At 36.2% G+C, this 13,253-nt stretch overlaps 2 protein-coding genes across 2 annotated transcripts; both read right to left on the reverse strand.

Moving 5' to 3' along the window:
- Nucleotides 1–2,826: 2,826 nt before the first annotated feature.
- LOC143061533 (putative histone H1.6) lies at nt 2,827–3,405 on the reverse strand. The gene has a single exon (XM_076233758.1). It carries the CDS (start codon nt 3,403–3,405, stop codon nt 2,827–2,829), a length of 579 nt encoding a protein of 192 aa, XP_076089873.1.
- A 6,057-nt stretch (nt 3,406–9,462) lies between these two features.
- Nucleotides 9,463–10,041, reverse strand: LOC143061534 (putative histone H1.6). Its single transcript, XM_076233759.1, has one exon. The coding sequence runs from the start codon at nt 10,039–10,041 to the stop codon at nt 9,463–9,465; it is 579 nt and encodes a 192-aa protein (XP_076089874.1).
- Nucleotides 10,042–13,253: the final 3,212 nt, after the last annotated feature.

Consider the following 13,253-nt stretch of genomic DNA (forward strand, 5'->3'; position numbering starts at 1 on the left):
TTTAGGGTTATGTAATGTTCTAATACAACTTTAATGTATATAGATATGTTTTTTTATTGTATAATCATATATTTGGATATCAAAATCAGATATTATTAATAAAGAATAATAAGATAATAAAAAAAAAATAAAGTAATAAAAACTTATATAAAAGTACTTTTTACATTATTTATGTGTTTAATTACATTATTATCAAAATATTAACATTTTGTATAGTGTATAGATACATATTATGTTATGTATACATATCTACTTATATGGGAGTGTATGTTTTATTGGACTTAAATATATATATATTACTTTTGTTTTTAGACAATTCTGAAAAATACTTCTTTCGAGGTAATTGTGTGGCCCTAAAAAGGGCCGTTTTTGTTATCAAACACGAATTGGTGTTTAACCGCCGAATCCGTAGAGGGTTCTGCCTTGTCTCTTAAGAGCGTAGACGACGTCCATGGCTGTGACGGTCTTCCTCTTGGCGTGTTCGGTGTATGTGACGGCATCACGGATGACGTTCTCCAAGAAAACCTTAAGGACACCACGAGTTTCCTCATAGATGAGACCTGAGATTCTCTTTACACCACCTCGGCGAGCAAGACGACGGATGGCTGGCTTGGTGATACCCTGGATGTTATCACGAAGAACCTTTCGGTGACGCTTAGCGCCCCCCTTTCCTAGACCTTTTCCTCCTTTACCACGTCCAGACATGTTTTCAGATCAGAGTTATGACTGAAGATACACACATTTGAGTGTGTTGTGCTTTATATATGCTCGACATACCGACATGACCTACTTTCACAAGTTTTGCAAAATTCTGACCTACTGGTCGCTGATTGGCTGAAGCCATTTTGCCCGATCGCAGGCTTCTGAACATGATTTTTCATGATTTTTCTGTCATTTCTTTGATAATATTCTACCTCTGACTGAACATTAACAATTCTAGCATGGTCTAATGTGTATATAATGGCATAATATCACATCATTGCGTATATGTTTAACATAACAGCCGATTTTATTCATTTTGAACTCTGAATGCACCATCTGGACGACCGTTTTGAAAACGTGTTGTTTTGAAAACTTGATTTGCTATCGACTTTGCTATTGCGTTTCTGCAATACCGGGCATATATACATTGAGAATATGTAAAGATCATGTCCCATCCGAGGCTCTGTCTTAGAAATATAGATACCCATTTTCTTCTTTCCGTTCAATAATTCGGAAATTTCTTTTTTTATTTTTTTGGCAATTTTCGCTTTTAGTGGCACTTAATGCACAAACTGCTACACAACTTACTGTTAGCATGATATAACATCATTAATTTCATATAATGTTTTTTTATTTACATTATTTATATATATTTTACATGTTACTAACGTTTATTTTACATATATTTACGTATATTTTACATATATTTTGCACGTTACTTACATATATTTACATGATATTTATATATATTTATTTAACTGGACTTTTGTTCATATATCACAAGAATGAAGGAAATTTGACAATTACATGAAGGGCTTTCTTTCGGAATTATTTTGTGGCCCTAAAAAGGGCCGTTTTATGATATAAGGCCAAATAAGGCACTTAAGCACGTTCACCTCGGATGCGGCGTGCCAATTGGATATCCTTTGGCATAATGGTGACACGTTTGGCGTGGATGGCACACAAGTTGGTGTCTTCAAAAAGACCGACCAAGTATGCTTCGCTGGCTTCCTGCAGGGCCAACACAGCTGAGCTCTGGAATCGGAGATCAGTCTTGAAGTCCTGAGCGATTTCACGTACAAGACGCTGGAATGGAAGTTTCCTGATGAGAAGCTCGGTGCTCTTCTGGTAACGTCTGATTTCACGGAGAGCAACGGTTCCTGGCCTGTACCTGTGTGGTTTCTTAACACCGCCGGTGGCTGGTGCACTCTTGCGAGCTGCCTTGGTGGCCAGCTGTTTGCGTGGAGCCTTTCCTCCGGTAGATTTTCTAGCTGTCTGCTTTGTTCTTGCCATTTTGAATGTAGAACGATACAATGATTTCTAGATGGTTTTTCTGTCACCTAAATACGTTCCCAAGCCCGCCGCCCTGTCATTGGCTGCCGTGAAAAAGCCGAGCTTGACTCGAAAATCGGATAGTAATTGGACTAATGACATCAAAGGAGACAAGTGCTCTCGACCAATCAGAGAGCAGCTTTTATATCCCGTTTTCTGCTTGAAAATGTAAAAAGTAACAAGATTTTTGCAGTTTTTCTCACTTCATTTTCCTCTTATTTATATGAAAATACACATTTTTCCAGTCCGTTATGATATATTGTCTTTAACTATAGATACATTCACTGTTTCCTATATATATTTCATTAGAAAATACAGCAATATCTATGTTTCACTTCTGAAAATGTTGCCATGTTTTGGCTTGTTGAGGTGAATGTTAAAAAATATGACCATTTCTCTATTTCAATATTTACAACAGATATTTTTCCTTCTTATTTATATGAGCAGACTTATCATTTATAAGAATAGACTTCAGTACATTACTCTTATACTTGTAAACCAAAAAAAAAATGGACATTTTTGCCAAAACATATGGGTAATTTACTGTTAATCCACCTTATTTACTGTTATAATCCATCATAGAAACTCATTTATCATATATTATATTAATTTATCATATATTATATTAATTTATCATATATTATATTATTTAGAATGTATAATAAGTATAAATGGATTATTTTTGTTAAATATATGATTCACATGACAATATTGAATGACATTTTCTTTCGAAATATTTGGTATGGTCCTGAAAAGGACCTTTGTTTTGTTTTGGAAGTAATGATTTCCAGTTTATTTCTTAGCTGCTGCCTTTTTTGGTGTCTTCTTGGCTGCCTTAGGCTTAGCTGATTTCACCTTCTTTGGTGATTTGGCTGCTTTCTTGGGCTTAGCTGCTGCGGCCTTCTTTGGTGTTTTAACCTTCTTGGCTGCTGGCTTCTTGGCGGCCTTAGCCTTCTTTGGTGTCGCTGCCTTCTTGGCTGCCGGCTTCTTTGCTGCGGTTTTCTTCTTTGGTGTCTTTGCCTTCTTTGGTTTAGCTGCCTTTGGCTTGGCGGCCTTCTTTGCTGCCTTCTTAGTTTCACCGAGCTTGAAGGATCCTGAGGCGCCGGTTCCCTTGTACTGCTTCAGTGCTCCACTCTTGACTCCAGCCTTAAGAGCCATTTTCAAGTGAGAGTTGACGGCAGTCAGATTATCACCACATTTGTAGTTGGCAGTGATGTATTTCAAAATTGCCTGTCTTGAAGATCCAGTCCTCTCTTTCAAAGCCCCCAAAGCTGCAGCAATCATTTCCCCATATTTAGGGTGTGATGCTGGCTTTTTTGGCTTGGCAGCCTTCTTAGCCTTCTGTACTGGTGCTGGTGCAGTGTCAGTCATACTTGTGCTTTTGATTTCACAAAATTCTAGCGAAGAATGATTCAATGCGGCCCTGTCAGTACAATATATGCTAAGTAGGTCAGCGCGAAAAATATGCGCGCGGACCGGATGGAAATAAGTCAGGTGCGCGCAATGTAATTTCTATATTTGTGTTTCCCCGGTATCGCATATTTCAACTTTTTCATTATTGTATATGTATATAAATATAAGTGTTTGGTATCAAATTAAAGGGAACATTCTTCCGCATATGATAAACTGATTTTTTACCGTATACATATAAGGATGAAAAAATGACAAGTCTCCAAAGTGAGCGAAATAGGCAGAAATGGTGTTCGAGTTCAACATACGTACAGAAGAAACTCGATATTCCCTATAAGAAAACTATTGAAGTCAATGTAAATTACAATTTTTCACTTGTATATGATGTCATCTTGACGTGCAAAAGGTATTTTTAAGAATTAGCTGGAAACTTATTCTACAATTTCAGAAAAACGCGTCAGTACAAAACACACTTAATCGCAAACACCGTTTTTAGTGAACATTAAATGTATCTTACTAACAAAATGAGATAAATCTCTATTTCTTTCGTTAGATTTTAAACATTGTTTCCTAACAGGTTCCTAAGGGGTTCTTTTGGCGTACAGAAATATCGGGAATATGTAGAAATTATACCTTAATCCCCTATATTTTTTGGTAAACCCTAACCCTAACCCTATTACATGTATGCTTTATGTATGGCTGATGGTTTGATATCTAACCCTACCCTAAACCCTTAACCCTACATTTACACTCGCCTTAAAGTATATAATGCACTTATAATACATAATACATTATGTAATATTAATTACATATACATATATAATGTAGACATATAATGCACATGCATAACATACATAAACTGTACTGGATTACATAACATTATTAGTGTAATAAAATATAATTAAAGTCTTACTTGAATTAACACATCCCGTTGTTACCATAAGTAACGTAACGTTATTTAATGACGTCGTTTCTATTATGACGTGTACGTGAATTAATTTATAAACGTATTATTATTGTTATGGCTGTTGTAATTGTTATTATTATTATTATTATTATTATTATTATTATATTCATTACATATATACATATATATAATATATATATTATAAAGTTTGATTCAGAAGTTATTATATGATATCATATCATATCACATTATATATGTTTATTATATGATTTATATGTGAGAACTTTATATTGAGCACTTTATATCAATTTAATAATTAAATTAACTATAATAAAAATATAGGGATATTTTATGTTATTATATCATATTATATTATTGACAATCAATGAAAATGGTACTTTCTCTCGGAATTATTTGAGTGGCCCTAAAAAGGGCCGTTGTTGTGAGTAAGTCTTTTATAAAGACATTTACTTGGCAGCCTTGCCAGTCTTCTTGGGCAGAAGAACAGCCTGGATGTTTGGCAGAACACCTCCCTGTGCGATGGTGACACCGGACAAGAGCTTGTTCAATTCCTCGTCGTTGCGGATGGCGAGCTGAAGATGACGGGGGATGATTCTCGTCTTCTTGTTGTCTCTGGCGGCGTTACCTGCCAATTCCAACACCTCAGCGGCCAAATATTCAAGAACGGCGGCGAGGTACACTGGAGCACCAGCTCCAACTCTCTCGGCGTAGTTGCCTTTGCGTAGCAGACGGTGAATTCTGCCCACGGGGAACTGAAGTCCGGCCCTTGATGACCGACTCTTTGCCTTTCCCTTCGCTTTTCCTCCCTTTCCACGTCCAGACATGATTGTGTGTATTTCAGAGTTCGTTCAAAACTGAATATACCCTCCACAGACTAAACAGTCCGTATTTAACACAACTTACGACAAAATCGGATTGACCTACTAAAAATGAAAACAATGAAATTATTAGCCAATGACAACAAAGGAGACAATGTCTTTTTAGCCAATCAGCGACCGGCTTTTAAACATGGGATTCGGCAAGACATATTAGAACATTTTATTTTTTTGTATTTTTTCCATGTAAACACATATATTTTATGTTTATTTTATAATAAATATGTGGCACAAATGATATCATATATATGTAACAAAAGTCTATATACAAAACATTACATTTTATACACGATTTATGTGTTTACTTATACAACACTGAACGTTCTCTCCCTCTCTCTCACGCATATTTTCACCCATTACAAATACTGTATTTACTTTGTTTTTAAGTAATGTATTCTATTTTAATAATCCATTTATATTTTAATAATCTATTTATAATAAATACTATATAATTAAACAGTAATTATTTGAGAAATGGCTATATTTGTATCATTTAGGGGCTATTTAACAAAGGGAAAAATTGACAATACTAGAGGCTCTTTTCGAAATATTTGAGTGGCCCTAAAAAGGGCCGTTGATATTAGAAAATGGACCAAGTACACAGCTTATTTGCTGCTTGTGTACTTTGTGACGGCCTTTGTGCCTTCACTGACAGCGTGCTTGGCGAGTTCACCGGGCAGGAGAAGACGTACAGCGGTCTGGATCTCTCTGCTTGTGATGGTTGATCGCTTGTTGTAGTGGGCGAGTCTTGAAGCCTCGGCGGCGATTCTCTCGAAAATGTCGTTGACAAAGCTGTTCATGATGGACATGGCTTTGCTTGAGACACCGGTATCGGGGTGAACTTGTCTCAATACCTTGTAGATGTAGATAGAGTAGGATTCCCTCCTTCTCCTCCTGCGTTTCTTGTCAGTAGACCTTGCGGCCTTTGCCTTAGTGGCGGCCTTCTTGGATCCTTTGCTTGCAACACCTTTAGCTGGCATGATTGATATTCAGATACTGAATAGTTACTTTCGTCCACAAAACGCTATTCTTTATATATGGGGGACAATGGCGAGAAATCGGATTGACCTACTTTGCTACTTTTAACAAATGCTTCATTTTCATTGGTTGACAGAAAACAGATGCGCGCAGCCATAGACTAGAGAAAAAATTACCTACGGGAACACATTTTTGTATGTGTCATAACTTTTGATTCTGATGTTCAAAATACAAATAATTCATTTTCTGCAATACTCGGTATGTCTTCAAAAAATAACTGTATCCACGGTTGCCATACCTTAATCAGATTCGCAGATCCAATACCCCATTTTCTTCTTTTCGTGCCGAAAAAAAATCTCAAAATTATGTACAATTCTATTATTATGTTCTTTCATCACAATAAATGTTAACTTTAGGGTTATGTAATGTTCTAATACAACTTTAATGTATATAGATATGTTTTTTTATTGTATAATCATATATTTGGATATCAAAATCAGATATTATTAATAAAGAATAATAAGATAATAAAAAAAAAATAAAGTAATAAAAACTTATATAAAAGTACTTTTTACATTATTTATGTGTTTAATTACATTATTATCAAAATATTAACATTTTGTATAGTGTATAGATACATATTATGTTATGTATACATATCTACTTATATGGGAGTGTATGTTTTATTGGACTTAAATATATATATATTACTTTTGTTTTTAGACAATTCTGAAAAATACTTCTTTCGAGGTAATTGTGTGGCCCTAAAAAGGGCCGTTTTTGTTATCAAACACGAATTGGTGTTTAACCGCCGAATCCGTAGAGGGTTCTGCCTTGTCTCTTAAGAGCGTAGACGACGTCCATGGCTGTGACGGTCTTCCTCTTGGCGTGTTCGGTGTATGTGACGGCATCACGGATGACGTTCTCCAAGAAAACCTTAAGGACACCACGAGTTTCCTCATAGATGAGACCTGAGATTCTCTTTACACCACCTCGGCGAGCAAGACGACGGATGGCTGGCTTGGTGATACCCTGGATGTTATCACGAAGAACCTTTCGGTGACGCTTAGCGCCCCCCTTTCCTAGACCTTTTCCTCCTTTACCACGTCCAGACATGTTTTCAGATCAGAGTTATGACTGAAGATACACACATTTGAGTGTGTTGTGCTTTATATATGCTCGACATACCGACATGACCTACTTTCACAAGTTTTGCAAAATTCTGACCTACTGGTCGCTGATTGGCTGAAGCCATTTTGCCCGATCGCAGGCTTCTGAACATGATTTTTCATGATTTTTCTGTCATTTCTTTGATAATATTCTACCTCTGACTGAACATTAACAATTCTAGCATGGTCTAATGTGTATATAATGGCATAATATCACATCATTGCGTATATGTTTAACATAACAGCCGATTTTATTCATTTTGAACTCTGAATGCACCATCTGGACGACCGTTTTGAAAACGTGTTGTTTTGAAAACTTGATTTGCTATCGACTTTGCTATTGCGTTTCTGCAATACCGGGCATATATACATTGAGAATATGTAAAGATCATGTCCCATCCGAGGCTCTGTCTTAGAAATATAGATACCCATTTTCTTCTTTCCGTTCAATAATTCGGAAATTTCTTTTTTTATTTTTTTGGCAATTTTCGCTTTTAGTGGCACTTAATGCACAAACTGCTACACAACTTACTGTTAGCATGATATAACATCATTAATTTCATATAATGTTTTTTTATTTACATTATTTATATATATTTTACATGTTACTAACGTTTATTTTACATATATTTACGTATATTTTACATATATTTTGCACGTTACTTACATATATTTACATGATATTTATATATATTTATTTAACTGGACTTTTGTTCATATATCACAAGAATGAAGGAAATTTGACAATTACATGAAGGGCTTTCTTTCGGAATTATTTTGTGGCCCTAAAAAGGGCCGTTTTATGATATAAGGCCAAATAAGGCACTTAAGCACGTTCACCTCGGATGCGGCGTGCCAATTGGATATCCTTTGGCATAATGGTGACACGTTTGGCGTGGATGGCACACAAGTTGGTGTCTTCAAAAAGACCGACCAAGTATGCTTCGCTGGCTTCCTGCAGGGCCAACACAGCTGAGCTCTGGAATCGGAGATCAGTCTTGAAGTCCTGAGCGATTTCACGTACAAGACGCTGGAATGGAAGTTTCCTGATGAGAAGCTCGGTGCTCTTCTGGTAACGTCTGATTTCACGGAGAGCAACGGTTCCTGGCCTGTACCTGTGTGGTTTCTTAACACCGCCGGTGGCTGGTGCACTCTTGCGAGCTGCCTTGGTGGCCAGCTGTTTGCGTGGAGCCTTTCCTCCGGTAGATTTTCTAGCTGTCTGCTTTGTTCTTGCCATTTTGAATGTAGAACGATACAATGATTTCTAGATGGTTTTTCTGTCACCTAAATACGTTCCCAAGCCCGCCGCCCTGTCATTGGCTGCCGTGAAAAAGCCGAGCTTGACTCGAAAATCGGATAGTAATTGGACTAATGACATCAAAGGAGACAAGTGCTCTCGACCAATCAGAGAGCAGCTTTTATATCCCGTTTTCTGCTTGAAAATGTAAAAAGTAACAAGATTTTTGCAGTTTTTCTCACTTCATTTTCCTCTTATTTATATGAAAATACACATTTTTCCAGTCCGTTATGATATATTGTCTTTAACTATAGATACATTCACTGTTTCCTATATATATTTCATTAGAAAATACAGCAATATCTATGTTTCACTTCTGAAAATGTTGCCATGTTTTGGCTTGTTGAGGTGAATGTTAAAAAATATGACCATTTCTCTATTTCAATATTTACAACAGATATTTTTCCTTCTTATTTATATGAGCAGACTTATCATTTATAAGAATAGACTTCAGTACATTACTCTTATACTTGTAAACCAAAAAAAAAATGGACATTTTTGCCAAAACATATGGGTAATTTACTGTTAATCCACCTTATTTACTGTTATAATCCATCATAGAAACTCATTTATCATATATTATATTAATTTATCATATATTATATTAATTTATCATATATTATATTATTTAGAATGTATAATAAGTATAAATGGATTATTTTTGTTAAATATATGATTCACATGACAATATTGAATGACATTTTCTTTCGAAATATTTGGTATGGTCCTGAAAAGGACCTTTGTTTTGTTTTGGAAGTAATGATTTCCAGTTTATTTCTTAGCTGCTGCCTTTTTTGGTGTCTTCTTGGCTGCCTTAGGCTTAGCTGATTTCACCTTCTTTGGTGATTTGGCTGCTTTCTTGGGCTTAGCTGCTGCGGCCTTCTTTGGTGTTTTAACCTTCTTGGCTGCTGGCTTCTTGGCGGCCTTAGCCTTCTTTGGTGTCGCTGCCTTCTTGGCTGCCGGCTTCTTTGCTGCGGTTTTCTTCTTTGGTGTCTTTGCCTTCTTTGGTTTAGCTGCCTTTGGCTTGGCGGCCTTCTTTGCTGCCTTCTTAGTTTCACCGAGCTTGAAGGATCCTGAGGCGCCGGTTCCCTTGTACTGCTTCAGTGCTCCACTCTTGACTCCAGCCTTAAGAGCCATTTTCAAGTGAGAGTTGACGGCAGTCAGATTATCACCACATTTGTAGTTGGCAGTGATGTATTTCAAAATTGCCTGTCTTGAAGATCCAGTCCTCTCTTTCAAAGCCCCCAAAGCTGCAGCAATCATTTCCCCATATTTAGGGTGTGATGCTGGCTTTTTTGGCTTGGCAGCCTTCTTAGCCTTCTGTACTGGTGCTGGTGCAGTGTCAGTCATACTTGTGCTTTTGATTTCACAAAATTCTAGCGAAGAATGATTCAATGCGGCCCTGTCAGTACAATATATGCTAAGTAGGTCAGCGCGAAAAATATGCGCGCGGACCGGATGGAAATAAGTCAGGTGCGCGCAATGTAATTTCTATATTTGTGTTTCCCCGGTATCGCATATTTCAACTTTTTCATTATTGTATATGTATATAAATATAAGTGTTTGGTATCAAATTAAAGGGAACATTCTTCCGCATATGATAAACTGATTTTTTACCGTATACATATAAGGATGAAAAAATGACAAGTCTCCAAAGTGAGCGAAATAGGCAGAAATGGTGTTCGAGTTCAACATACGTACAGAAGAAACTCGATATTCCCTATAAGAAAACTATTGAAGTCAATGTAAATTACAATTTTTCACTTGTATATGATGTCATCTTGACGTGCAAAAGGTATTTTTAAGAATTAGCTGGAAACTTATTCTACAATTTCAGAAAAACGCGTCAGTACAAAACACACTTAATCGCAAACACCGTTTTTAGTGAACATTAAATGTATCTTACTAACAAAATGAGATAAATCTCTATTTCTTTCGTTAGATTTTAAACATTGTTTCCTAACAGGTTCCTAAGGGGTTCTTTTGGCGTACAGAAATATCGGGAATATGTAGAAATTATACCTTAATCCCCTATATTTTTTGGTAAACCCTAACCCTAACCCTATTACATGTATGCTTTATGTATGGCTGATGGTTTGATATCTAACCCTACCCTAAACCCTTAACCCTACATTTACACTCGCCTTAAAGTATATAATGCACTTATAATACATAATACATTATGTAATATTAATTACATATACATATATAATGTAGACATATAATGCACATGCATAACATACATAAACTGTACTGGATTACATAACATTATTAGTGTAATAAAATATAATTAAAGTCTTACTTGAATTAACACAACCTCATCCCGTTGTTACCATAAGTAACGTAACGTTATTTAATGACGTCGTTTCTATTATGACGTGTACGTGAATTAATTTATAAACGTATTATTATTGTTATGGCTGTTGTAATTGTTATTATTATTATTATTATTATTATTATTATTATATTCATTACATATATACATATATTATATATTATAAAGTTTGATTCAGAAGTTATTATATGATATCATATCATATCACATTATATATGTTTATTATATGATTATATGTGAGAACTTTATATTGAGCACTTTATATCAATTTAATAATTAAATTAACTATAATAAAAATATAGGGATATTTTATGTTATTATATCATATTATATTATTGACAATCAATGAAAATGGTACTTTCTCTCGGAATTATTTGAGTGGCCCTAAAAAGGGCCGTTGTTGTGAGTAAGTCTTTTATAAAGACATTTACTTGGCAGCCTTGCCAGTCTTCTTGGGCAGAAGAACAGCCTGGATGTTTGGCAGAACACCTCCCTGTGCGATGGTGACACCGGACAAGAGCTTGTTCAATTCCTCGTCGTTGCGGATGGCGAGCTGAAGATGACGGGGGATGATTCTCGTCTTCTTGTTGTCTCTGGCGGCGTTACCTGCCAATTCCAACACCTCAGCGGCCAAATATTCAAGAACGGCGGCGAGGTACACTGGAGCACCAGCTCCAACTCTCTCGGCGTAGTTGCCTTTGCGTAGCAGACGGTGAATTCTGCCCACGGGGAACTGAAGTCCGGCCCTTGATGACCGACTCTTTGCCTTTCCCTTCGCTTTTCCTCCCTTTCCACGTCCAGACATGATTGTGTGTATTTCAGAGTTCGTTCAAAACTGAATATACCCTCCACAGACTAAACAGTCCGTATTTAACACAACTTACGACAAAATCGGATTGACCTACTAAAAATGAAAACAATGAAATTATTAGCCAATGACAACAAAGGAGACAATGTCTTTTTAGCCAATCAGCGACCGGCTTTTAAACATGGGATTCGGCAAGACATATTAGAACATTTTATTTTTTTGTATTTTTTCCATGTAAACACATATATTTTATGTTTATTTTATAATAAATATGTGGCACAAATGATATCATATATATGTAACAAAAGTCTATATACAAAACATTACATTTTATACACGATTTATGTGTTTACTTATACAACACTGAACGTTCTCTCCCTCTCTCTCACGCATATTTTCACCCATTACAAATACTGTATTTACTTTGTTTTTAAGTAATGTATTCTATTTTAATAATCCATTTATATTTTAATAATCTATTTATAATAAATACTATATAATTAAACAGTAATTATTTGAGAAATGGCTATATTTGTATCATTTAGGGGCTATTTAACAAAGGGAAAAATTGACAATACTAGAGGCTCTTTTCGAAATATTTGAGTGGCCCTAAAAAGGGCCGTTGATATTAGAAAATGGACCAAGTACACAGCTTATTTGCTGCTTGTGTACTTTGTGACGGCCTTTGTGCCTTCACTGACAGCGTGCTTGGCGAGTTCACCGGGCAGGAGAAGACGTACAGCGGTCTGGATCTCTCTGCTTGTGATGGTTGATCGCTTGTTGTAGTGGGCGAGTCTTGAAGCCTCGGCGGCGATTCTCTCGAAAATGTCGTTGACAAAGCTGTTCATGATGGACATGGCTTTGCTTGAGACACCGGTATCGGGTGAACTTGTCTCAATACCTTGTAGATGTAGATAGAGTAGGATTCCCTCCTTCTCCTCCTGCGTTTCTTGTCAGTAGACCTTGCGGCCTTTGCCTTAGTGGCGGCCTTCTTGGATCCTTTGCTTGCAACACCTTTAGCTGGCATGATTGATATTCAGATACTGAATAGTTACTTTCGTCCACAAAACGCTATTCTTTATATATGGGGGACAATGGCGAGAAATCGGATTGACCTACTTTGCTACTTTTAACAAATGCTTCATTTTCATTGGTTGACAGAAAACAGATGCGCGCAGCCATAGACTAGAGAAAAAATTACCTACGGGAACACATTTTTGTATGTGTCATAACTTTTGATTCTGATGTTCAAAATACAAATAATTCATTTTCTGCAATACTCGGTATGTCTTCAAAAAATAACTGTATCCACGGTTGCCATACCTTAATCAGATTCGCAGATCCAATACCCCCATTTTCTTCTTTTCGTGCCGAAAAAAAATCTCAAAATTATGTACAATTCTATTATTATGTTCTTTC

Source organism: Mytilus galloprovincialis, unplaced genomic scaffold (genome assembly GCF_965363235.1).
Source record: "Mytilus galloprovincialis unplaced genomic scaffold, xbMytGall1.hap1.1 HAP1_SCAFFOLD_380, whole genome shotgun sequence".
Classification (NCBI taxonomy): Eukaryota; Metazoa; Mollusca; class Bivalvia; order Mytilida; family Mytilidae; genus Mytilus; species Mytilus galloprovincialis.